The sequence below is a fragment of the Gnatocerus cornutus genome, chromosome 9 (genome assembly GCF_029298725.1).
Source record: "Gnatocerus cornutus isolate USDA-ARS CGAHR chromosome 9, icGnaCorn1.1, whole genome shotgun sequence".
In the NCBI taxonomy this organism is placed as follows: domain Eukaryota; kingdom Metazoa; phylum Arthropoda; class Insecta; order Coleoptera; family Tenebrionidae; genus Gnatocerus; species Gnatocerus cornutus.
In genome coordinates, this window is record NC_142241.1 from 4,663,591 (window position 1) to 4,688,535 (window position 24,945).

General features: G+C 34.7%; 2 protein-coding genes across 3 annotated transcripts; one reads left to right on the forward strand and one right to left on the reverse strand.

The window, feature by feature from the left end:
- Nucleotides 1-264: 264 nt before the first annotated feature.
- Nucleotides 265-24,055, reverse strand: LOC148167966 (protein Skeletor, isoforms B/C). Of its 2 annotated transcripts, XM_088044496.1 has the most exons (8): nucleotides 23,818-24,055; nucleotides 12,306-12,534; nucleotides 8,663-8,774; nucleotides 6,441-6,860; nucleotides 6,361-6,381; nucleotides 3,009-3,185; nucleotides 1,892-2,818; nucleotides 265-1,844 (listed from the first exon to the last, which is right to left on the reverse strand). In XM_088044496.1, the coding sequence occupies exons 1-8, from the start codon at nucleotides 23,858-23,860 to the stop codon at nucleotides 1,677-1,679; spliced, it is 2,097 nt and encodes a 698-aa protein (XP_087900622.1). In that variant the 5' UTR covers nucleotides 23,861-24,055; the 3' UTR covers nucleotides 265-1,676. The 2 variants fall into 2 exon arrangements, with proteins under 2 accessions (XP_087900622.1, XP_087900623.1); XM_088044497.1 differs by lacking the exon at nucleotides 6,361-6,381.
- On the forward strand, nucleotides 22,856-23,445 carry LOC148167967 (uncharacterized). The gene is made up of 2 exons (XM_088046402.1): nucleotides 22,856-23,047; nucleotides 23,092-23,445. Exons 1-2 carry the CDS (start codon nucleotides 22,856-22,858, stop codon nucleotides 23,443-23,445), a joined length of 546 nt encoding a protein of 181 aa, XP_087902528.1.
- Nucleotides 24,056-24,945: the final 890 nt, after the last annotated feature.

Consider the following 24,945-nt stretch of genomic DNA (forward strand, 5'->3'; position numbering starts at 1 on the left):
TTTGCAAATAAATTAACACAATTTTCTTCACGTTTTTAGTTGTGTTTAGTTATAGGTTTGACTGTGTTTTTGGAGCTTTAACTGCAAAATGTTTGTAAACACGTGCCTAAAAGTTTTGCGGATTCAAAGAACTAAACTCATTCACAGCAATAATTAGTCCGTAAAAACTGTATTTTAGGTTCTTGTAACAAAAATAACTATTTTTTTGGATTCATTTCAATTTTTGCTGGTTAGAAAGAATGAGAGAGATACTTTTTTTCACAGTAAATTTATTTAAATAAACTTTGATAACTAGCGTACACTTACAGGACGACCTAAAATGGAGTCAATGAGAAATTCAAATACCATAGTCCAAATAAACTATTGTTTTACAAAGTGAAAAATATATATTACAAAAGGCACTCCAATAAATGAATTGTTTTAAATTGCATAAATAACCACTCGCACCAAAGATGCGTAGCTCCAATTATGAGATGCATTTAAAAAAGTTAAACTACATCGTAATGAGAAAAATTGAATATAAAACACTGAAAGTACCATTTAAAAACACCTAAATGCGCAATATATAAACGTTCGCTATTCTACCATAACGCTACAATTTGTTTAAAATATAAAAATTTATAACAACTATAACATGAAATAAAGTTAAATCAACATGATACAGAGTATCCTAAATATTTTTATATAAGTACAGATCACACGGTCAAATTTCAAATCGAAAATACGATTATTTACAATTGAATATTATTGTCGATTCATTCCATGCACATTAAGCCAATTGCGTAAATAAAGAGTTTTTGTTAGCATCAATTGCAACGTTATCTTAAGTAATTGACGCTGTTAGTTCAATACCCAAAAAACTTTCAAGTTTTGGTGTCTATCCATCTTATTGTCGCTATTTTGATCGTGTGAACATTGAATGAAATACAGATACACACTATTATTGTCGTAAAACGTATATGGATATGTGTGATACCTAGTTGAACACCATCAATTTAAAATGTAATAAATGTTACAAAATAACTGTTATTGTCAGCGAAAACAGCCTTAGAATTAGCTCACTATATATATTACAAATATTCAGAAATTATTGTCAAATTTGTGCACATATTCTTACTTAGTTTACGGTAAGTACATCATTATTGTCATTTGTATATTTCAGTAATTCTAAATTGACTTTAATGGGTTGAAATTAAAGTCATGTGGAGGCCATCCGAGACATTTCGAGAAACCGAGCGATGTGTTGCAACAAACTTTTATAAAGAGCCCTGATGATGTAGGGCTGCAATCGTTTGGTTAAGACTTTTTCTAACACTATTTCTACAATCTATAATAGTGTCTACAACCAGCAGCTCAAACCGTTAAAACCTGAGCTGCTAGCACTAGACACCGGAAATCTACAACCAAAAATCTACAAAGTCTTTGATATGTTTGCGCGATAACTTTCTTGGTTCGTCAGATATGTCGCTTTGTACTCGCTCTCGAAAATTCCCGCAATTTCCCACGTTTCCTCTAGCTATTTTCATTTCTGAAACGTCTCGGGAGACCTCGTGACCGATATGAAAAATTGTACCACGATAGAGCAACTGATATGGACGCTTTAGAAAGATAAAGTTATTGTCTTGTCACAGAAATCATCAGTCATCATTAAAAATTATTGTCAGCTGTTTCGTTCGTTAGAAAATACGACCGCGGGAATGAATTGTGAGAGCCGAAACTGTTAATAGACAGATGGCCGCAATTGCGATTATGGACACGCTTTTGGAAGGGGCTTCGCCGTTGCTGGGAAGAGCTCCTGGATTGACTACGTGGATTTTCCAGCCGAGGTTGTTGTGGGTGTAGCACTGGAAAAAAGTGTTTAATAACGTGTCGTTGTAATTTTTATTTCCACCTGATAGTAAAGAAGGTCGGGCGCGTCCAGCGGCACTGTCCAGTTGAGGTATCCCGGCTCTCCCTCGTCGCATTCTAGTCTTAAAGTCTTCATGTAGTCTTCAAAAGTCTCCGATTCTAGAGATTTGTCCACGCTTTTGTGGGCCCACTCGCAGTACCGCCCTGAAGCGGTCGGGTACGGATACCCAGCGTTGTCGTACTCAACTCCAGCGTAAACTTTCTGTTTTCTCCTCTCCTCTTCGCTCTTCTGTTCGTAACCACCTTCTGAAGAGTCGGTGATGTAGAAAGGATGATACCTCGCTGGATTACTACTATCGCTACCACCTTCCACTTTGAAGGTGTAACTCAGTCCGCGCTCTACTGTAATCTCAGGAATCAAAAGGTCGTTGATATACCACGCAATGCCCCAAGAAGGATGCTTCGTGATGGCCGTATATCCACGTTTTCCTCCAGTCGGTCCGATCCTCGCGTTGAAATTATTCTCACCTATAATCTTCGCTTGTGGCCACGGCTTCGGTCCATCCTCATCCTCCAAATCAAACAGATTACCCGTACACTGATTATCATCAAAATCGCTAAAATCGATCTTGATGTCGTCTTCCGTCTTATCTCGAATCGAATGAGCGTTCGCTTCCTTTCTGGAATTAAGAGGCCCAAAAGCTGCGATTACCGCGACATCGCCTTGCGTCGGAATGGGCCTATCGTTAACAGCTTCGTTTGTTTGGAGAGGTCTCGTGAATGTGATGGTGGTGACGCCGTTTTTACGCTCGCCAGAAATTAATGTGACGTCGTTTCTACCACCTATTCGTTCGTCGGGACAAACGCCGGATTTTCCGTCGCATTGCGAAGTGTGGGACATGTAGTAGTCGACAGCTTTGAAGGAACGAGAGTCCGTGTCATAGAAGGCTACAGTGACGTCCCCACCTACCTAAAAGACGAAAAAGGGAAAAATCATAAACGTGAAGCGCGAAATTTAAATAATCAATAAAAGTGCAAACCACTTTAAACTTTCTCTTTACCTACATGAGGCCGCAGCCCGTATTTGCTACGCAACTACTAAAAATAGAATCAACAATGCACCTATCAATCGCCCCGCTTAAAAATCCGTGCTCAATTACCATTTGCGACCTATTGGGAGCCCCCGATAATCCAAACGCAACGTATTGATCTTCACGGATTTTGGCAGAGAGTGTGATTTCTATTTGATCTCCTTTCAACTCCCATCGCACTTGTAAACGTTTGTCTAAGAACTCTCGACAGTTTGTCGCAGGACTCGTCGGTTTTGACGTGCTCGTCTAGAGGGAAGAAAACAAAATAAGTAAGACAGCAGTTAAAACAGAACGTACTAAGCTAAAAGCTTACTCACATTGTTTAGTAACAATAAAAGCATTAACCCTTTCTGTTGTACGTTTTGACATTTTTCTCAAAAAATGCAAATGATAAGAATTTGAAATTTTGGAGACAAAAGTAAGCGGATAAGACGAATCAAATAAATAGATTCACATTTGCGTAATACTTCTGGTTATGCCGGAAGTGGCAGGCAACTTGCTTATTTTTAATTGAACTCCCTTTATTTTATTGCATTTTTGAATTCTACAGGGTCCGGCAACACTTGTGTCCACCCCTAAAAATGTCTTTAATTTTAAAGATAAAATTTTGAAAGTTTGCGTCCGTTTAATGGTTGGCAAAGCTCTAGAAGCTGACGCAAAAATTTGATTTTTATCACCGATAGTTTTGGACGCCTTAAAAATGTAATTTTTAGCTAATTGTTTGTGGAATCAACCTTTAATTTATTTTTTTTTAATTTAAATCTGTTGAAAATATCTCAGTTGTCATTTTAGATGTAATGCAAATTGTATTCAAAATTTGAGGAAAAAATGCTGTTTTATCAAGTTAGTTTCCAATTTCATTACGTCAAAATTGGAAACTACGTTTACACCTATCTGTGGACATCTTGTGTCACAAATGACATCTATCCTTTGGTTCGCTATAGATTGTAAAAAAAGTCTTACTTGGTGTAATTGTCACTTTGTCGATGTTAACTAACGGTTTCTGGTGTCCAAAAAGTGCAAACATGTCCGAGTTAATCAAAATTAACCTCTATAAGAGTGAATGAAGTGACTTGTGAATTTTTGGTGTAAACTTAGTCTGCTACAGCGCCATCATAATTTTGAAAACTAACTTGATAAAACAGCGTTTTTTTCGCAATTTTTAAACACAATTTAGATTAAATCTAAAATAAAAACTCAAATATTTGTATCGCTGTTATTTTGAAAAAAATTTGAATTCGCGAATATTTCCGCAAAAACTGAAAAATCGCTAAAAATTAAACTTCTTAAGCGTCGCGACACTAAACAAACCGTTAAAAAATAGAAATTTTTGCGTCAGCTTCTAGAGCTTTGTCAACTATGAGCGTATGCAAATTTTCAAAATTTTGTCTCTAAAATTAAAGACGATTTTGGGGGTGGACACAAGTGTTGCTGGACCCTGTATATGCAAATTGAAGATCACTTTATAAATGTATACCGTGCTATACCTAAATTGTATCATTTCTGAAATATACCTAAATTGTATCATTTCTGAAACATCTCAATTTTTCAAAAAAAAAAATTAAATTTGCTTTACAAAAAAATAGTTATTTGTGTACCAAGGCCAAAAACTGTTTCTTTTTGGCCGAGCCTTTTTTTAATGGCCGAAGAAAGAAAAAAGTGGCACTTTTTGCCGTGATACACACAAGATTTTCTAGGCGACATCATTAAATTTACAAGTTAATTAATTTTTAATTATGATTTATTGATTTAATGATTTATAACAAGTAAATAATTGTAAATATTTATGAATCCTTCAGAAAAGATCATATTTTCTTTGTTTACATTTGCAATTTCGGCATGAATAGCTTTGTATACAATTTGTATGAATTGGGTTTGATGTGCTTTTTGATGTTATTGCAGCGGCACTCCTAGACATGTTCATTTTCAATAATTCAACGTCTTTGTTGCACTTGATAGCAGTTCGTCGATTTGATTTTACCCAAATAATTATAAAATTGAGGGTATTATCGGTATCTTGATTTAATATGCAAAACTATGGATAGATGGCGCCACCATAGATCGGCCAAAAATGTTTGCGGCTAGAAAAGACTTACTTTTAGGCCGCTTTTCAGGCTTAAAAATTCCATTTTCAGTTAAAATCGCCTAAAATAGTTATTATTATTATAGTTAAATAGTTGTTATTATTATGTTATATTATTGTAATGTGTACCAAGGCCAAAAAGTGTTTCTTTTTTGGCCGAGCCTTTTTTTAATGGCCGAGTCGATAGCCGAGGCCAGAAAGAAGGCGAGGGCAAAATGGCATTTTTTGGCCGTGATACACAACACAAGATTTTTTAGGCGACATCATTAAATTTACAAGTTAATTAATTTTTATTTATGATTTATTGATTTAATCATTTATAACAACTGAATAATTGTAAATATTTACGAATCCTTCAGAAAAGTTCATATTTTCATTGTTTACATTTGTAGTTTCGGCATGTATAGCTTTACAATTTGTATGAATTGGGTTTGATGTGCTTTTAGATGTTATTGCAGCAGCACTGCTAGACATGTTCATTTTCAATAATTCAACACGTCTTTGTTGCACTTTACAGCAGTTTGTCGATAATAATATCGGTAAATTGATGTAATATGTAAGATGTAATATGGTTAGATGGCGCCAACATAGATCGGGAAAAAGTGTTTGCGGCCAGAAAAAACTTACTTTTAGGTCGCTTTTGACGCCTAAAAATTCCATTTTCAAATTAAGTCGCCTAAAAAAATATTTCCATAAAATATTTTTAAGATTTTTTTATTTCTATTACACCACCAAATTTGATTATAAAAAATCCGCATAAAATTGAATTGTCACCATTCCAAAGCATGCTAAAAAAATTGAAAAGAAAAGAGTAAAAACACTTCTTTTTTCCCTATTTTTAGAAGGAAATAGGTGTCCAATACATAAAGTTAACGCAAAGTTTTATTGTGCGTTTATATAGTGCTTATTTTCCAATTAACGTGGTGATTTTAAAATAGATTATAGGGTACTTATTTCGGAAAAACAATTTCACTTTTGTTGGGCAATTTTTTTACAAAAATCAAAATGTCTCTGAACTGGTTCAATTTAAGTATGGCACATTATACATAAAATCACCCTTAATTTGGATGTAAAATCTGAAAACGCAATAATATATGGGGTGTTTCATTTTAAATAAGCAAGATGACTACTACTTCCTGTATAACCGGAAGTGTCACAAATATGTAAATGTTGTCATTCGATCTGTCTTATTCGCTTATTTTTGTTTCCAAAATTTTAAATCATTCTCTTTTGTAGTTTATGCGAGAAATGTATTTACGTTTACAACAGTTAAACGGTTAACCATTAAAAAAAAAGAAACATTACTTAAATTAACACAAAGAGCGCTACTGTACTTACAGGATTGTACCACCAGGGAGGCTATAAATGCAACACAATAACAGTACAATCGACTAGATTACAATCAAATTGATTCTTACCGAAATTTTCGTCTGCCCCAGCGCCGGAGGGACGTCCAGATCCTTCGGGATGAGCACATGTCCAAAATTGTGCCGATACTGGACGCACCAGACCGCTAACCAGTCAATGTCGTAAACCGTGAGAGATCCTGGAAGTTGTATTTCGATATCTTCGCCTTGGTAGCCTCGGAGAGGATCTAGAGACCCCATTTCGTTGGGTACTTTGATCCCGAAGGACGATGGTTCGCTGCCGTTCCCAACCCAAAAATAGGCGTCAGGACCGGCTCCGTCGTAGTGTAAATTAGGGATGTAAAAGGTTTTGGCATCTAAAATGCTGATGTTGTCGGAGCGGAGGCCGTGAGCTAGGCGTTTAAACTCCGGAAGAACTCGGGGTTTAGGTACTTCGAGGTTTGGAGGGATGAAAACTTCGCCAAAGTCCACCTGGGGACAATACATTTTTGAGGGTGAAAATGGTGGATGCGCCTAGACAAAACTCTAAGATCAAAGTATAATCCGGGAATTGAATTTTTAGTGCTAAGGTACGTGTCCTACGAGGAGGAAATCAATTTTTAATTTCTTCGTCGCTCGATCAAAAAGGATGATAATTTACTTTAGTCATTGCGAAAAAGCTGGAAGTAAATTACTTCGATAAAGTTAAGGGCGCTGATTGAGAACTGGCCTGAAGGGAACTAAGACGTTAAATAAGTAGTTGAAATGGTAATAAATTTACTTTTGGGGGGGCAGGTAGCCATTTTGGTAAATGTATCTCAATTCTAAACGTATCAGTCTAGTTGGAGACTAAATGCGTCTACTCTTGGCGCAGGTCGATAATATGATACTGTAACTCCAGGGTCTAGCACCACCTTCTGGACGACCCACCGAAGAGGGAAAATCAACCCTAATATCCAAATGCAAACGGCCCAAGTCCAACAACATTGTATGAAATCGTCGAATTTCCACGGAAATTTATGCTTCGGCCGTTTCGAAATAATGCCCAACGTGTTTGTTAATTATTTTAGCAAGATGAGGGAATTAATTTGACCTGAAAGGTTCAATGAACAAAAAGCTTTTTTCCGTTCAGACCTAATGTGACGTGATTTATGGATAAAAGGGTGTGACAAAAACGCATCGGCCAAATATCACAATTTTGATTTTTTAATGATGCGAATTGTGTCCAATTTATCAAAATGGCAATAATCGATAATCATTCAAGTTCGGCGTGGTCACAGAATTAAAAGAAAATTGTGACAGACCCCCATTCATCGATCTTTTACTGTTACAATAGTGCAAAAAACCGCATGCTAATGCTCGATTTAATCAAAACTGTTAAATTTGTTGTCCAACTTGGGTCATTTAAATTCTAGACTCGTATGCGCTCAGACTGTTTCCTTTCATCATAAATTTTAGCCGTCAGCGAAATAAATTTAAAAAGAAAGAAAAAGAGCTTCATGTGGAAAAGGGGCCAAATACACAAAATTTACAGGCTAATAAAACGTAGCGGTGCAAAAACAAGAATTGTTGTAAAATTCTTGTGTTTTTTTGACGTTCATCTGCAAAGTGTCCTCTTTTTGGTAATTGAATTGTTAATTGTGTGTCACAATGAAGAAGACGTTTATATGCAAATGTGAGAAACACTTGAAACAAATTAGAGTCACGTCCAAAAACAAAAGACCACCGGAAACGTTCACAATACAAGTGTCAGTGTGTGTCACGGCTGTTGGTGATGGGAAATAATACTCGAAGGGGGCGCTCAGAACTCAGAAAATGGAGGGGCAGCGCTTATGTTCCACTCTGATAGCTCCGCTGAAAAGCTTTTATAATTCATGAATTTCAGTAGAGCTTTCAGTGATTATTATTACATTACCCAACTTTGGACTATTGCGTTTCCTAGTTTATTCCATAACTATTGTTGCGGTAGAAGTTTCGCGTTATCTTTTTGAAAAACCAACGGATGTCTTCCATTTTTCCACAATAAGAGTAAGAGGCGTAAGAGAGATAAGTGAGCAACAATGGGCCGAACAAACGAGTACCTTTGTCGAGTACAGAATTAGCATTTTATCTAATATGCAATAAATAGCTTCGGAGGCGTCGCGACGCGTCCCTCCTGTGATTTACTGACGCGACGTAAATGGAACCAGTTTAGCATGACGGACACAACAGGGGCAATGGGACGCAAGGATTAATCAGGAAGTGGGGACTCCACCGCCCTGCATAAAAGTAAAAATTTCTTTTTCTTTGCTTACCGTAAAACGGCGGCACCAGACGGATAACCATCGGATATCTCTAATTCTTTTACCCATCGGCAGGCGGAGGATTATGTTCGTGTTGTTGTGAGCTCGTAATACCGGAGGATCCCTGAAACAAAGAAGCGGAATAAAGTCTACACGAAAGAAGGATAATGTGGCGTGTTGGAATTAAATTTACTGTTTTTTTTTGCTCCTTTGTCGCACTAATAATAGTCATAACAGAACTAAATACAACTGCACAAAATAGTTGACAAATTAATAAATTTCTCATCAAGAGCCGTCGCCTACACTCTCCCAAAATTTACACTTTATTAAATTCCTCCCGAGTTTTTCCAATATAACAGCGCCTTCCACGTTTTTCTAGCAACAATCCAAACATTTATTTTTCTCAGATTGATCATAAAACTATCCAAGAGTTTTTAGAGAAGGAAAATCCACACGTTTCTCGTCCTTTGTAACGTCGTATACTCACTTAGCAGTTAATAAAGATGTTGAGCTGACTTCATCACAATTACAGCCGCTCCTGAAACGTGTTCCCTCCTTTTTCGACGACGGTACTCCCTTCTCTGTTTATTCCCGTGACTGCAGGGCATTTTCCCCCTTTGAAAGCTCAATATTCCCAAGTTGCCATGTCATCAGTTACCAGTCTGTTGTGGGATGATTGTATGGGATGTTTCAAACTTTCAATATCATTTAGTACGCTATGAATTTAATCTCGCTTAATGACATCCAGACCCTCAACAAGTCGAACGTAGAGAAAGGAAAAATGCACTTCTCGAAAATAAAAAAATATTCGTGGAAGTAGTCGAAATCTAGAAAAGTTCAGTCGTGAAATATTTCAAGAATTGGCGTATTTGTTATAATTTGTAATCTTTGAAAATTTAGTCCTTTTATAATATTCGATTCTTGTAACTTTTAATATGAGAAAAACGATGATGAAAACCGCATCTTTTTTTGCCCTAGTTCCGGAAATATCATGTTTCAAAAATACGAGATTTTCAATTCAATTGGTTCTAAATCGATTATTTTTTGTCTTAGAAAAACTCTAATAACAGATTTATATTCTAAGTGAAATTCGGCGTAAAATACTGACAATTATTATCAGATTTAACGTGCAAATAACATAGATATTGAAATCAATGAATTGTTGGAATTAAATTTAGAGGTAATTTTGAAAAATCACTTTCAGTACAAAAACATTTTTAAATCTATTTGTATTCTATATCAATCAAAAGAGCAGCTCAAGATTTTTAAATGAACCGAATTTAAAGAAAGAATTTGAAGACGAACCAAAAATTGACACCGTTTTCTATTAAAACCGCCACTTTGGCAGTTTTAATTCTAACATAATGAACTTTAAAGTTTTACTATTTTCTAGTTGTTTATCAACTGGGATGAATTTTAAAGCTAGAAACTTTCATTTAAAAGACGAATCAAAAATATCCATTGATTTTTTTAAATTAAGTAATTTTGCCAGTTTGAATCCAAAAATATTAAAATTTCGAAATTTTACCATTTTCTAGTTGCTTATAACCTGGGATAAATTTCAAAATTTTAGAGCAAGAAACATTTTTTTTATTTTTATTTGGAAGACGAATTAAAAATATCTACCGTTTCCTATTAAACTCAGAAACTTTGTCAATTTTATTCCTAAAATAATGAAATTTCGAGATTTTACTATTTTCTATTCGCATACAAACTGGAGTAAATTTAAAAATTTTAGAGCTAGAAACAGGATTTTTAGAAATTTTTATTTGAAGGACGAACCAAAAATTTCCACCGTTTTCTATTAAATTTCGTAACTTTGCCAGTTTTAATCCTAAAATAGTGAAATTTGGTGGTTTTACTATTTTCTAGTTATTTATCAACTGAGGTAAATTTCAAAATTTTAGAGTTAGAAACAGAATTATTAGAAATTTTTGTTTGAAAAACGAATCAAGAATTTTACCGTTTTCTATTAAATTCTTTGCTAATTTAAATTTTAAAATAGTGAAATTTTGTGGTTTTGCTATATTCTAGTCGCTTACCACTAGAGTAAATTTCAAAATTTAAAGCTAGAAACAAAATTTTTTAAAATTTTAATTTGAAAGACGAATCAAAAATTTCCATCGTTTTCTATTAAATCCGGTAACTTTGCCAGTTTTAATCCTGAAATAGTGAAAATTTAGAGATTTTATTATTTTCTAATCGCTTATCAGTTAGGCTAAATTTCAAAATTTTAAAGCTAGAAACAAAAATTTTATAGATTTTAATTTTGAAGACGAGTCAAAAATTTTGCCCGTTTTCTATTCGATTTAATAAATTTGCCAGTTTTAACCCTGAAATTGTTAAATTTGGAGATATAAACTATTTTAGAAATTCGAGATAAAAAGCAAACATTTTTTCGTAGTTAGGACTTTAATCATTTTCCTTAAAGAAATTAAATTTCCAAATGGAGTCAAAACCGGATTCTTATCATTTAAAATTAAAGAAAAACGATCACACAAACTGCAACTTTGGCTATGTTTTAATTCGAAGAAACCTCAAATTACCAGATTTTCAATAAATTCATATAAACTGCATTATATTATAGCCTACAACTAATTAAATACTCTTTTCTTTGACTTCATTAATATAAAAGAATTATTTCTAAACTTTGAAGTAGTTCCTTTAAGATAAGAAAGCGTTGTAAAAAAATACCTTATTAAATTTTTGTGTTTTAAAAAAATGGTGGATGCGCCGGGTAAAAATTTACATTAAAATTTTCGTTCCAGCTAAAATGTTATGTATATTTGAGTGTTTTTGGTCCAACTTGTAGCTAAGAGACTTTTTTGCAAGCACAAAAATTAGTCCTCAGTGGTTACAGATTTCGACAAGGAAATGAGAAAAATAAGTTATTTTCGGTCCGTCCTTTGTTATTTATTCTGTTTTATTTCTAATCCCCATTTCGTAATCTTGTAATACCAAGCTAGTTTTGTCTTCCCTTTGTAAAAATTGTTAATAAAAAATCTGCATCCACTACTCTTGCGTTGTCATAGCTACTCATAATCGGCTTAGACCGTTAGCGACGATAGCTGTAAGCCGTTTAATGAGAGCAGGATGGCCTTATGCATGAAAAAGGGATTAGAAGAAGAGCACAGAAGCCCCGTTGCTATGATAACTCCAAAGGGCTTATTGTAAAGAACTCCGTCGAGGGAATAGATTTTTATACGGGTTGCAAATCCCCCTTAAACGTTGTGATGTTTATTTTATTTACTCGAAAATAGCGTGTGTGCAAACGCCTGTTCTTCTGATTTTTTAATGAACCATCCGGTTATACGTCCAAGTTAAATAGCAGTGTAATGTACACGTCTCAATTGAGGAAATCAGATTCCAAACAGAAGTCTTCATTGCCGGTAAACCATTGTGTCCATTTAAATGTAAATGAGGACTATCATAGTCATTCATCTTCCCCTTTCGCTTTGATTAAATATAGTGTAAGCGCAGTCGGGCGTCGCTCAGCGTCGGGGCGCCCCGACATAGAGAAACACCCACCATTAAAATCATCAAGCGGATACGATTATTATTATTATTGAGACAATAATCAACTGACAGTGAAATATGACCAACCACATTACCATTTCAACAAGTCAAAGAACTACGAATTTAATATTTGACGTACCTGCCAACGTAGTCTTCCGGATATGGAATAATAATCCCGTCAGGACTCGGCCTCAGCGTATTTCCAATCCAGAAGAAGGCGTCTGGACCTGTTCCATCGTACGAGAATCCTTTGATGAAAATCGTGCTTTCGTCCACTGCATAAACTGTTCCTTTTATTCCATGAGCATACTCTTGTAAGGGACCTATAAGACGCCCAAAGTACGGTTCCGGATGTCTTCCTCCTAGACCTGAAATTTAAAAAAATGTAAAACTTGTTACCCGTAACTGAACCAATTTGCTGGTTACAATGATCATTATTGCCGACACCCTCGGTACAACCCAATAAAAATCTATATAATATATTGAGTTAGAGACCTCGCACTACTGATTTCCCCTTGCTTAGGGTGAAGTTTATGTTCGTGTTGGCACATTTCTGACCACCGATGCTCGTTATAGAGAGAAATCATGTGCGGAAATGCGATAAGGGTGCATTTAAATCGACGTTATAGTTAAAAAATTTAAGGGAGGCGGGATGACAAATTCGAAATTTCTTGTATAACGACTAGTTATTAAAGACAGATTCCATCATTGTTTTTAACAAACTGTCAGAAAGGCTAATGGTTCCAATTTCCTGTCAGGGTTAGATGATTATCGGGAAATACATGAACGCTTTATGCGTATTACACGCACTAAATTACTGTTATTGTAGGGCAAATATTTGTTTAAATTACCTTTTATAGGCATAAATGTTTTGTGTTGTGGAAGTTTTAAAAGTCTTATTTATTTATTATTCTGTTTTTTGGTTCTAAAAACTTTTCTGTTATGCCATAGGTGATTTTTTCTGTAGAGAATTTAGTGATTTACAAAGGTGCAATATTAGACATCAGCAGAATTTGAAAGAGATAAGTTAGATACCTGTAATCAATACATGCTAATTTAGATGAATAGATGGTTCCACAGCTAAATGACTGGTTTCAAAATTTTCGCCTAGTTACCTTTGGAATGTTATTCTTTTGATGCGGCTCGCATTGGCCTGCGTTTGAACTAGTTCTGTCACTTTGGATTCTTGTCAAAGAATTTGAACAACAAACAAAAAAATTAAGCAGATACTGAGTGAGTCAGTTTTATCCTTCAGCGATCCAGTTGTCCTAGATTGGTAACCTACCAAATATTTTTGAAAAGTATTGTAAAGTTATACAGAGTGATAAAAAAAAGCGTCTATGCTACCTATCATGTTGCAGCTAAATTTTTCTAGAACCCAACAATAAAAACCAAAACGAAATTTGTGCTTTTTTAACTAAGATAGATCAAGTTTATTTGGTAAAAATTTTTACAACAGTTTCATTATTAAATATTAGATTTTTTACAATTAATGATATTCCGTAACAAAAAAAGGAAAAAAAGTGCTTTAAACCAAGTTTCTGATTGAATTTTTAAAAGTTCCATTTCTTGGCTTTAAAGAAAATTCTTCAATGTTGCAACATTGTGAAGCTCTTAATATTAGTTGCTTAGTTACGAAGACTGCCGGATGTGAAATTGTATTAGAAAGTGTTGAGCAGCATTGCCAAGTTTTAACTTTGAAAAATTTTATATTGTAAAAAAATAGAATTAGATTAATTTTGCTTTGATTTCTGAGACGGTTTAACAGAAAAGAACATGGTAATTATACTCATAGACGCTTTTTTATCACTACCCTGGATAAAAACTAAATTGGTAGGTTCCTATAGATAAAAAAAATCGTACTGTACGGAAAGTCTAAAGATCAGAGAAAATATGAACAGATAATCCACTTCTAAATTTACTGCCAATTGTTATTAAAATAATTAGATTAACAAGGTTGTACACATCTTAGGGCCGATTGCAGAAACGCTGATTAAACAACGGACTATAAAATCCTGGATTAAATTTAGTCCTGAACTATATTTTGATCCTATTGCAGAAACGTGGTGTATAGATGGGATTACGTAATCCAGGATGAAACGTTTTTGATTGTGAACGAACCACATTTTTGACAGGTAACTTCACGGATTAATCCAAATAATGGGTACTGCAGGTTAGAAAATAAAAAATTACCCGCATTTAAAATTATTTCTTATGTAAATATTGTAATGATGGTTATAAAATGTCGTTTTAACTGGATATGTACCAACTGTGACACTAGTGTAAGTAGAAGATTTATTTTGCTTGGAGATCTCAGCAAAACTAAGGGGTTATGGGGGTTACTAAAACCACTGAATTATTGTAAAAATAGCGATATTCCTAACAAGACTTTCAAATCATAGAAATGAGTTTTTATTTGTAAAATTATTCATAATTTACTGTCTCAAAGTTACAACTTGTACATTATTTTAGAATAAGGTTATTCTCGAGTTTATCTTTTTAAAAGACCATGAATTGAGATGTTCAAAATACTAAATTGCACTTTCTTACTTCTATTATGGAAATCACCATTTTAGAGAGTTTTTCTATACAGGGTCCGCCAACACTTGTGTCCACCCCCAAAATCGTCTTTAATTTTAAAGATAAAATTTTGAAAATTTGCTTACGCTCATAGTTGACAAAGCTCTAGAAGCTGACGCAAACATTTGTTTTTTATCACTAATAGTTTTGGCGTCGCGACGCCTTAAAAATGTAATTTTTGGTTGTGAGGGTTTGTGATATCAACCTCTAATTTAATTTTTTTTCAATATAAATGTGTTAAAAATATCTCAGTTGTCATTTTAGATTCAATGCAAATTGTGTTCAAAATTAGAGAAAAAAATGCTGTTTTATCAAGTTAGTTTCCAATTTTATTACGTCAAAATTGATAACTACGTTTACACCCATCTGTCAACTTCTTGTGTCACAAATGACATCTATCCTTTGGCTAGCTTTAGTTTGTAACAAAAGTCTTACTTGGTGAAATTGTGGCTTTGTCGATGTTAATTAACAATTTCTGGTGTCCATAAAGTGCAACATGCCCGAGTTAATCAAAATTAACCTTTATAAGAGTGAATGAAGTGACTTGTGAAATTTTGGTGTAAACGTAGTTTGCCAATGCGCTGTCATAATTTTGAAAACTAACTTGATAAAACAACGTTTATTTCGCAAATTTTAAACACAATTTGCATTAGATTTAAAATAAAAACTCAGATATTTGTATCACAGTTATGTTGAAAAAATTGAATTTGCGAATTTTTCCGCAAAAACTCAAAAATCGATAAAAATTATACTTCTTAGGCGTCGCGACGCCAACCAAACCGTGATAAAAAATAAATTTTTGCGTCAGCTTCTAGAGCTTTGTCAACTATGAGCGTATGTGAAGTTTCAAAATTTTATCTTTAAAATTGAAGACGATTTTAGGGGTGGACACAAGTGTTGCCGGACCCTGTATATTAAACGCTATAAAAACTAATTAAAACGGTAAGGAAATAACAAAGTTACGATAAAAGAAAAAAGTTAGAAACATACATATTTCTTCGATTGCAGTTAGTTATGAATTGTATCCAGACTATTACAGAGAATTTATGCCTAGATTTGATGTAATTAGTTAGTTTTTCGATTTTTTACCTTGTAAAGGTTTTCCAGTGTAGGGTCTTGTATAATACGTTTTTCAAAACTTTGGTCAAAAAGTCGTCTAGAGATTTTTTCTCTTTCAAAAGCTATTAAAACGAACGAAATCGGTTAAAAAATAACGAAGTTACTTAATTAAGTTAATGAATGGGGCAGGTATGCACGTATACATTTTTGATTTTTAAACAAAATGCTTAAATTGATTTGAATTCGAAATGAACATCCTTTTGGTCAGTTGTTTTTACTCTACATTTTTGCTTAGATTCAAAAAATTGTAAAATATGAGCTTACTTTATTTGGGTGAGCTAGCTAGCTCATAAGCTGTTGTGGTCCACCTATGTTTGATTCCGGAAAACGCATAATACGCGTACATCCAAAAATCATGTTTAGTTGAACATCCAGAGCTATAATAAAAAAGTGCCTGTCACCTTTTTCATTAATTAAGACTGTTTTGCCTTTATTTCAACATCCACAAGTCGCAAAACCACATTGTGTCAAATTTGAAATGCGGCTCTGTGATTAGTCAGTCAGCAGAACGAGTGAGTTACACAATGCCATAGAAGCAATGCTGATTTTTTAAACTCCTGCAGTTCCTGCGAAATGTCAAATAAAAACTGTCCCATTTGTTAGAATGTCATCAAATTGTAGGACCATCAGCCAATAAACAAACTTATTGTTGTTATTTTCAATACAAATTTTATTTTACCATTTGCAATTACCAAAAAAATTGCTTGTGGAGCCATCTATTAATCCAAATTGACATGTATTTATTACAGGTATCCAACTTATTCCTTCCAAATCCTGCTGATTTCTAAAATTGCTCCTTTGTAAAACGGTAAAAATTGTCTACAGAAAAAATAACGTATAGAAAAAAATCTTTTTGAAGCCCGGTGTATAATGACGAAAAACATAAAGTTACACAATAAAGAATCTGCAAAAATAACAAAAACAAATTGATTGTGGATGCTCCTACAGTTCTTGTTTGACATTCCCCAGGAGGCATTATAAATATGGCGTCTACAAAAATTCTCTGCAGGAAAAATTGCCTTTAGTCTTTATTCTAAATTCAAGCTAAAAATTGAAGAAATCTAACAGGTTCAATAAATTTATCGAATAGAAAGAATCTTAAAAATCTGAAAATTACAAAATAATTCAAAAAATTCTACGAATAAATTGATCAATCCAAATTAAATAAATCTGACATCAAATCGACGAAAAGAAAACATTAAAATAGCATTAAGCTCATATTTCTCAAAGAAAATCTTATATGAACGGTGTAACTCGTAATTTTTCGTCTAAATTTTCCCCATGTATTGCAAGTAATTGTTCGTTAAAATCCTTTTCCTCGTCGACCAGTAACAGTGGCGTACTCCAGCTTAGGGTTTATAGCTTCCGTAAATACTCCGCCTTTCATGTTCCAGCAATATCTCGAAAATCCCTCGAACCCGAACGCATTGTAAACGGGACCGTATGAATATCAGGCGGATTTCCCCTGTAAAAACGTTAAAAGCCTTCATGTCTGCTTTTATTTGACCGGGTGTCTACTCTCCTGTCTATTATTCCCCCAATCGACGGCGATACGACTACATTTCAGGCAAAGAGGAGAAATCAAATCACATCCACACAAAAATCACACTTCCGTGTATGTAGGAAACGGCAGTGGTTCTTCTCGACCGTAAAAATACGAAAAAGAAATAAATAAGTGGAGTTATCAGAACGTATATTACAGTCTGCACTCGAATCGAACGGCCATAATCAAGGAGTTCATGTGCGAATGCGATAAGGATTCTGGGGGGATCGATAGTGACGGTTTCAGGACTACGCTTTCTGTTAATCTCGTAATGTGTGCTGGACTCCAGTTGGGACTCCTACGACTCAAACAATCACCCTCGCAAATTGATCTCTAATCCTGCATTTAGCCGCACTAACATACAACAATTTATGGCCGTTGCAGCAACAGGCACTGCCACCATCAGCAACTTTGGGAATGGACAGTCATTAACGATGGTTTCCTCTGAGGTGCCAATCATGGACAATTGTTGGAAGAGAAGGATTACTTGGCCGTCAGTACACATTCGTTCTCTGAAACTAGTTTTAATCACAGATGGAAACCACCACTTTAAAATGTTTAATTTCGCCGACATGTTTGCTAAGCACACAATTCTCCGTCATAAAATAACAGACTATCATTTACTCAGCTCGGCATGTTGTTCCCCTTTCTTCTTTCGATGTAATCTGCATGAAAAGATTGACAGATAGCTTTGAAGTGCAAACAAGCTCCCTTATATCCCTCCCAAATCTCAGTTACGAAAAGCACAAAACGAAATAAGAAACTGTTTTATATCTTTTAAGTGTTTTATGGATGTAGGAAAATCCCGGTTAAGTCCGAAATAAAAATTTCCTCCTCGATCCAAACGATAATAATTTATTCTCAGAGAGGTTAAAGTGACAAGACGACTGAGGAAGATAAATCATATCGAAGTGATCGGTATTGATTGCTGGAGGAGCATTTCGAGGCATTTCCGCAATTTCCAGAGTGCTCCGACAGGATTCCAAGTGTCAAGAGTCACAATAAACGACATAATCGAGTCAGATCAGATCGACAATGGCCAAGGCAAACAATTTTTCCTTTTGTTGGAGCAAAAACTAATTACAGAAGAGACTGAAATTCACACTTTTTTCATCAAATCTCGAGAGCTGATTTTACTCTGTGACTAAGCGTAACGTTGGCCGATCGCCGTCACCGCAACCGCCTCCACAGTCGAACGCAACAAACGATGGACGAATATGCCGCGGGGGATTCCGCACAATAGATGACGCATCGATCCAATGACGTATTCATTTGTCTTCTGCCTCATTGCGGCCCCCGTTCTGCTACTATAATGTCGTCGACTCTTTCTCAACACGTGCGATTTTGTAGACATGGAAAGTTCGATAAAACGAATTTAGAGATTGCTTTATCAGAAATGTTTACTGAATTTTGTGGCGTGACGAAATTAATGAGTCGGAGAAGACTTTAAAATTTAGATTTGATTGGAGGCCCTGTTGGCACACTGAGCACAAAAAACGGAAAATATCCGACAATTTTCAATAATTTTATTATTCTTTCAACTTCAAATAAGAATTTCTTAATTTTGAACCCCCACTTATGTTATGCCTTGTGCCTTCAGGAAAAAGTTTGCTGGACACACGTTCACGTATGGTGTTGCAGTTTTCAGTTGTAATAATGGAATAATTTACTTATGTTTGGAGTTGTGACGCCAAATTAAAATGTATAAAGATCTTGACACCAGTAGGTAAAAAGGTCGGAACTCAGAGATATTTGCAAAATATTTTTTTAGTATACCTTTTATTTTATCTATCATACATTATTGAAAAGGTTATTAAATTAATAGACTTCCAAGCAAACTATAGAAGTCGCCGAGAGAATTAAACTTTTGCATAGAACTCTTAAATTAGTACTTTCATTTTTTATTTTAATACGTCATTGTAAAAGTTAAGATCTAAGTTTTCTAGCGCGGTATTGAACAAGTTATTACCTCTTGCCGTTTAGAAGTTACATGACAAAGACCATGGAATGATTTAAAAAATCTATACTTAGTTAACTTTCGAAAAAAAAATTAGTTTAAACACGCATAAAGTTGTAATTTTTCAAAAAATATCGCGTTTCTAAATGATTTCAATGGCAGAATAAAAGATCATAGACAGCAACTGTTAAAAAGTTTTTTTTTATAATTTAAATCAATTTGAAGACGTTTTCGTATCAATCTAGATAATTTATTTGTCCCAGATAAAATTTGAATAAAATTGATAATATCTTCATTTGCTTAGGTGTTTAGACTGTTTTACTGCAAGTTTCTACCGCGAGAGTTTGGAGAGTTCTGGCTTTTGCAATTTCTCACAGACCCGTTTACACTGGCAACAAAGAGATCTCACTTACTATTTTATATTTTTGAGTCGTGGATTAACTCTACCAAATTGTCAAATCGTACAGAAAAAAACTCAAATTTTAGAAATGTTGACTTTGCAGTCGAACCAAGAATTTCCGACATCCTCAAAGTAAAATTTATAATTTTGATCATCTTAGAGCTGCAGCTACGAAATTTGGGGAAGTTACTATTTTTTAGTCGTGCATTAACTCCACCAAATTTCAAAATCATAAAGCAAAAAACTCAATTTTAAAAATTTTGAATGAATGACATTTTTTGTGCACGATTTAATTAGCTAAGAAGTCGATCCAATAAACTACAGTTTAGAGTTTTTTATTATAAAAACATCTTTAATAAACAGAATGCCAGCCAATCGCACTAATTCTTTTTTTGGTTTTAATCCGATTTAATCACTTTTTCGTTTTGTTATGAGGAACGAGTGGATCTTTAAATATAAATTTATAAAGTATTTCTTTTGCTATAAACGTTTGAAATTTGGCACAATTAATAAGCATGTAAAAAGTCGTAACCATGGCAAATTTTGTTACTGTAGCATTAAAAGTAACATAATTTACATTTTTTTTTAAATCTTCAAAATTTACAATAATAAAAGGAAAGCATTCGAAAGACAAAAAACACAAAAAATAACTAATAAAAGCATAATAACAACAATAAACAAAAAATAAAAAAAAAAACCACAGTACCAAATGATTAAATAGACCGCAAAAAACACAAAAAAATTGACATTTGAAAAGTGGCAAAATGAGTATCAAGCACAAAATAGAAGAATTTCTGAACTGTCAACAAAACTTTGGTATGGAAGGCCTTACAAATCTTGTCATGTTGGCAGCTCTGTTAAATTTTATCACAAAAAAAATGATAGTGTTGGGATTGAATTAACCCAACATTAGTTAACAAAGAGGAATTTTGGGGAATAAGACAAATTGTCTTCTGTTCTTTTATTGAATTTGTGAATTTTTTTCATAAAAGAAAATTAAGGTTTTTACATCGTCTGCACTCTATGACTTGTCCGTTGTCAAAATCTTTATTGTGTGGAGACCGAACTCGCAGGATTGTCTTGCATCCACATCGAAATCATTTGATGCAAGAACTTGGGCAAGATCAAAAATGCTTATAGAATCGCTCGCGCCAGAACTTCTGCAAGTTCCAGAGAGTCAACTTGCAATGGTAGTTGCACTAGTCCGACAATAACTTAGTATTCTATTCCCGCCTTGAGCAAACGAAAAACTTTTCATGAAGAAATTTTCTAAAATGCATTATTCTGGTCTACGCATTAAAATCATTTTACAACTTAATATGTGCCTAGAAATTACAATTCTGTAAGCAATGGCATTAATTTTTTATTCATATCAACAAAAAAAAACAAAAAGTTTCAGTTTTTTAAAAACTTCTTAATGGTTTTTGTTCTGTAACTTCTAAACGATAAGAGAGAGCAAGGCTCACGAGTCAAAAAGGCAAGAACTCACTTTTTTCAATGATGCATTACAATGAAAAATCGATCTAATATATAATTCTTGAACTATAATTATTCAAGATTGCATATGTAAAAGAATAAAAAAATCGTTTTGATTTTTAAACTCGTGAACAGTTTTTCAAAAATATAATGGGAAGTACAAACCCTAGCGAGGAATTTTATAGATCGTTGGAAATCTTATTAAATTCCTTCCAAAACACTGTCAATCATTCCCATAACTTTGCAAGTTTTCAAGAAAAACGAAAGAAGATACATTTTTGCCCAACAAAACCTAAAAAAATCGGTTTTCAAAAACATCTCAGAGTCGGAATGAGGAGGCCATTCCACTTTCCAGTACAATTTTTTTCCAAAATATAAGAAAAAATTGATAAAGATAAGAAAATTTGTACTGTACCATTTCACCGTTTTTTTGTCTTCCTCTTAATAAATAATTTTGATCTGTTAGTATTTTGTGCATCTATCGTTCAATAATTAAAAAAAAAACTGAAAAAAAGACCCTGAAAAAGTAAAATCCAGAAAGTCTGAGGACCTGAGAAATTATGAGTAGAAAATCCAGTTTTAAATTTATTAATTAAAATAATTACAATAACAAGGTTGTACACATCTTAGCCTTAACTGTACAAACTAATTTCGATACCTTGTTTTAATGCGTGTACTCATCACACAAAGGCTTCTCATGACCTCAACCAACTTTCACATCAGAGCACTGTCCTCTGAGGTTGCTAACCTGAATTTCGTAACAAAATCGAAACAGGAAATCTACAATTGAAACAAAATCCTACATTAAAAATTCCCAACACAATAGATTCAATTTAAGTAATGTACTAAGAGCTTATTTATTAGACCAGCGCTAGTACAGTAGGGGAATTGATTCTAAATTTCCGCGATGCAGCCCTTCTGCCTCCATTAACTGATTAAAATAAAGCGTTTTGTCGAAATGAAAATCCAAGCGTTCATCTCGTGTCGCATGTTACGTTAAATAAAATCAAAACGGAAATTTCAACGCGAAGACAAGATGTGACAGCCGAAAGCGATGTCGGCAACAAAAATCGAAGGAGAAAATAGACGCAAGTGTTAACAGTTTTTACAATTGGATGAGGTATTGACCTCTAAAGAAATGCAAATTAATGCACGTTCCACTTTCATGTCTCACCTTGACATTGTATTCTTTCGAATTTCTGGGTCAGACTCACTATTGATTAGACAAATTGAGTTAAAAATCAGAATGAGCTGAAGAGCTTCTCTTCAAACACACAAAAGGGCGCATTCTCGCTCAATCCGTCCGAAAATTGAGACTCGTTACGTTTTATTAGTTCTCTTGCTTTCATATAGCCTAAAGACATAGAATTCATCCCTTTTCAACAAGTTTTGAAGTTTGATTTGGCTTGAAGTGAAGTCTATATTAGTGTTTGCGAACGTTGTGGTTATATGTTGACTTTCAACTTGGAACTTGATATCGTCCTTTCCCTTCCTTACATCATCATACATCGCCGTTTAGTCGCCTACTTTTCACAACAAACCCGTCAATTCTCGATTTGACATTTCAAAATTCCAGTCTAAATTCTAAATTCCAGTGTATTTTCTCAAAAAAAAATGTTTGTTTGCTGTACCGAAACCGAAGCAAAACAACGTCTAGACAAATTACAAAACCTCAAAAACCTCGTCGAAGAAATTGAAGATAAAATAACAATTCCTTGTGCCCTCGTTGCATGTCCTCGCTGTGCTCCACTCGCCGCCCCCGAAGTGAAAGAAATGGCGGCGGTTTCCAACCCTCCTGATGTCATGGTGTTTACCATCCAAAAATGAACTTTTCTCAATGTTTGTGTTAGGTCTGCTACAAAACTGAACATGTCGAAAAAAAGAAAACCAAGAAAGTTGTTAAACCACGTGTCCGGAAACGTGCCAAATCTCGTGAATTACGAGCGGGAATACTGTACGCGGGGTGTGACTGCGAAAAGCGGTATGGTTTGCAAGATGACTGCCGAAGAACGGAGTGTCATGGGTCTCCGGAGTGTCTTACAAAACCAGAGCCTATTTGTGGACCCAGCGAGTTTAGTAATGGGAAACATTTGGGGAAGAAGTACAAGTATAGTTTTGGGCGCAGTGGCAATGACGAGGACGACGAGGGCAACGGAAAAGTTACAGTTTGTTATAACTGTTATCCTGCAAAAGTAACATGTTGAAGGTAATTTTAAGAGTAAATGAAATATTCGTAATAAAATTCAAAAATTTTACAATTTAGAATAGAATTTAGAATAAAATTAGGACTAACTACCAGTACGTCTGTGATAAAGTCACAATGCAACAGTCATTTAAACTAAATTCATGTAATCAAAATTGACTGCATAAAAGTGGACGTACGTCGTAAATATTTTATGTTTTTTTAATAATTAATTCACTTTTATTGCTGCCTGAGCGCAGTCTTTGAATAAAATTCCACTCTGACTAATTTTCCAATTATGGTCAATTTTCAAGACTATTCGACAGGTAGCTGCGAGCGTCTTAAAAGTTTCTAGTTATTTTTGAATTACAATTTGTTATTGCCCGTATTTTACCTGCACAGACGAAGAGAAGAATGGCTAACAGAGGCTGAAGCATCGTTCCTACTTTTCGAAAATTTTACGTAAAATTCGATCGCTTACAATCACAAACTTCACAAACTACATTCACAACGCACTATATAAACCAACAAAAAAACAAACAATAATAATTGAAAGAATCACTTAAACATTACATGTCAGTACCGGAGGTACCTGCGACCAGGCTAGCGTTAGCAAACGCGGGAAACGGACTGCGTTTGAGCTGGTGGCGGCGGCTTTCACCGGGAACGGGGCGGGAAATCGGGGGCGTTACATTCCAAACTTACGCCCACAATCCCTGCTACAGTTGCAAACAGGAGCAGGAACAGCAGGAGTGTCGATCAAAACTCCGGGAGCTCGCTAAAGTCGCCAAAAATTAAACTGTTTGGTGAAGGGTGTTGTGTCACCTTTGCAGGATTTCTTGGAGGAGTTATGTATTTTTATGATTGGGGTGGTTATTCCAGGCACGTCTAGGCCGGGCCGGGGTGCAAGGATGTCTTGTTTGCGGATGCAACATTTGACAAGTGGCCAGATCAATACGGGGTTTTAGGTGGAGTAGTTCCCAGAAAATTTTACCAAGAAATAAAGATTTTCATGTTCTCTGGGAACTTTCTCGATAGTGTCTATTGACAATACAAACAACTTTAAGCAGCTGAGTTGGAATAGAAAGGCGAGTCAATTTCTAGAGCTCATCCGACCGCATTTTTTTTTGACTGCCCAATTCGATAATGTAAATGCCCCATCAGTGTGCGAGCGGTTGTAACTAGCCATAAAATTTCCATAATTTACACCCGGAAGAAATCGAAACAAGTAAAAGTAAATCTCGCCGCCGAAACGCACTGTGTTAATAAAAATTCCAATCTTAATTTTTCCATTAGACTCACGAGATTTCTTTCGCATTGCTATAAAAGTGCATCTCCAGACAAGATCATTGAACGGTTAGAATGTTAGTGGGTCATTTTCAACGAGAGCAACGTCTTAGCACCTGTGTTCCCTCTCGACGTTGTTGAGTTAAATTAAAAGATGCCGTTTCATATCCTCCGCGAAATATGCGTTTTAATTATAGTGAAGTTGTAATATGAGCCTTCGTGTTTCGGCGCAATT

What these genes read in the sequence shown, in the direction of transcription:
- LOC148167967 (XM_088046402.1), top strand. Translation starts at nt 22,856, where the DNA reads ATGTTTGTTTGCTGTACCGAAACCGAAGCAAAACAACGTCTAGACAAA. An exon ending in CCAACCCTCCTGATGTCATG is followed by an intron (nt 23,048 to 23,091) that starts GTGTTTACCATC and finishes TGTTTGTGTTAG; the next exon opens with GTCTGCTACAAAACTGAACA.
- LOC148167966 (XM_088044496.1), bottom strand. Translation starts at nt 23,860, where the DNA reads ATGCTTCAGCCTCTGTTAGCCATTCTTCTCTTCGTCTGTGCAG. An exon ending in CCGGAAGACTACGTTGGCAG is followed by an intron (nt 8,775 to 12,305) that starts GTACGTCAAATA and finishes TCTTTGTTTCAG; the next exon opens with GGATCCTCCGGTATTACGAG. An exon ending in TGGGGCAGACGAAAATTTCG is followed by an intron (nt 6,382 to 6,440) that starts GTAAGAATCAAT and finishes TTGCATTTATAG; the next exon opens with CCTCCCTGGTGGTACAATCC.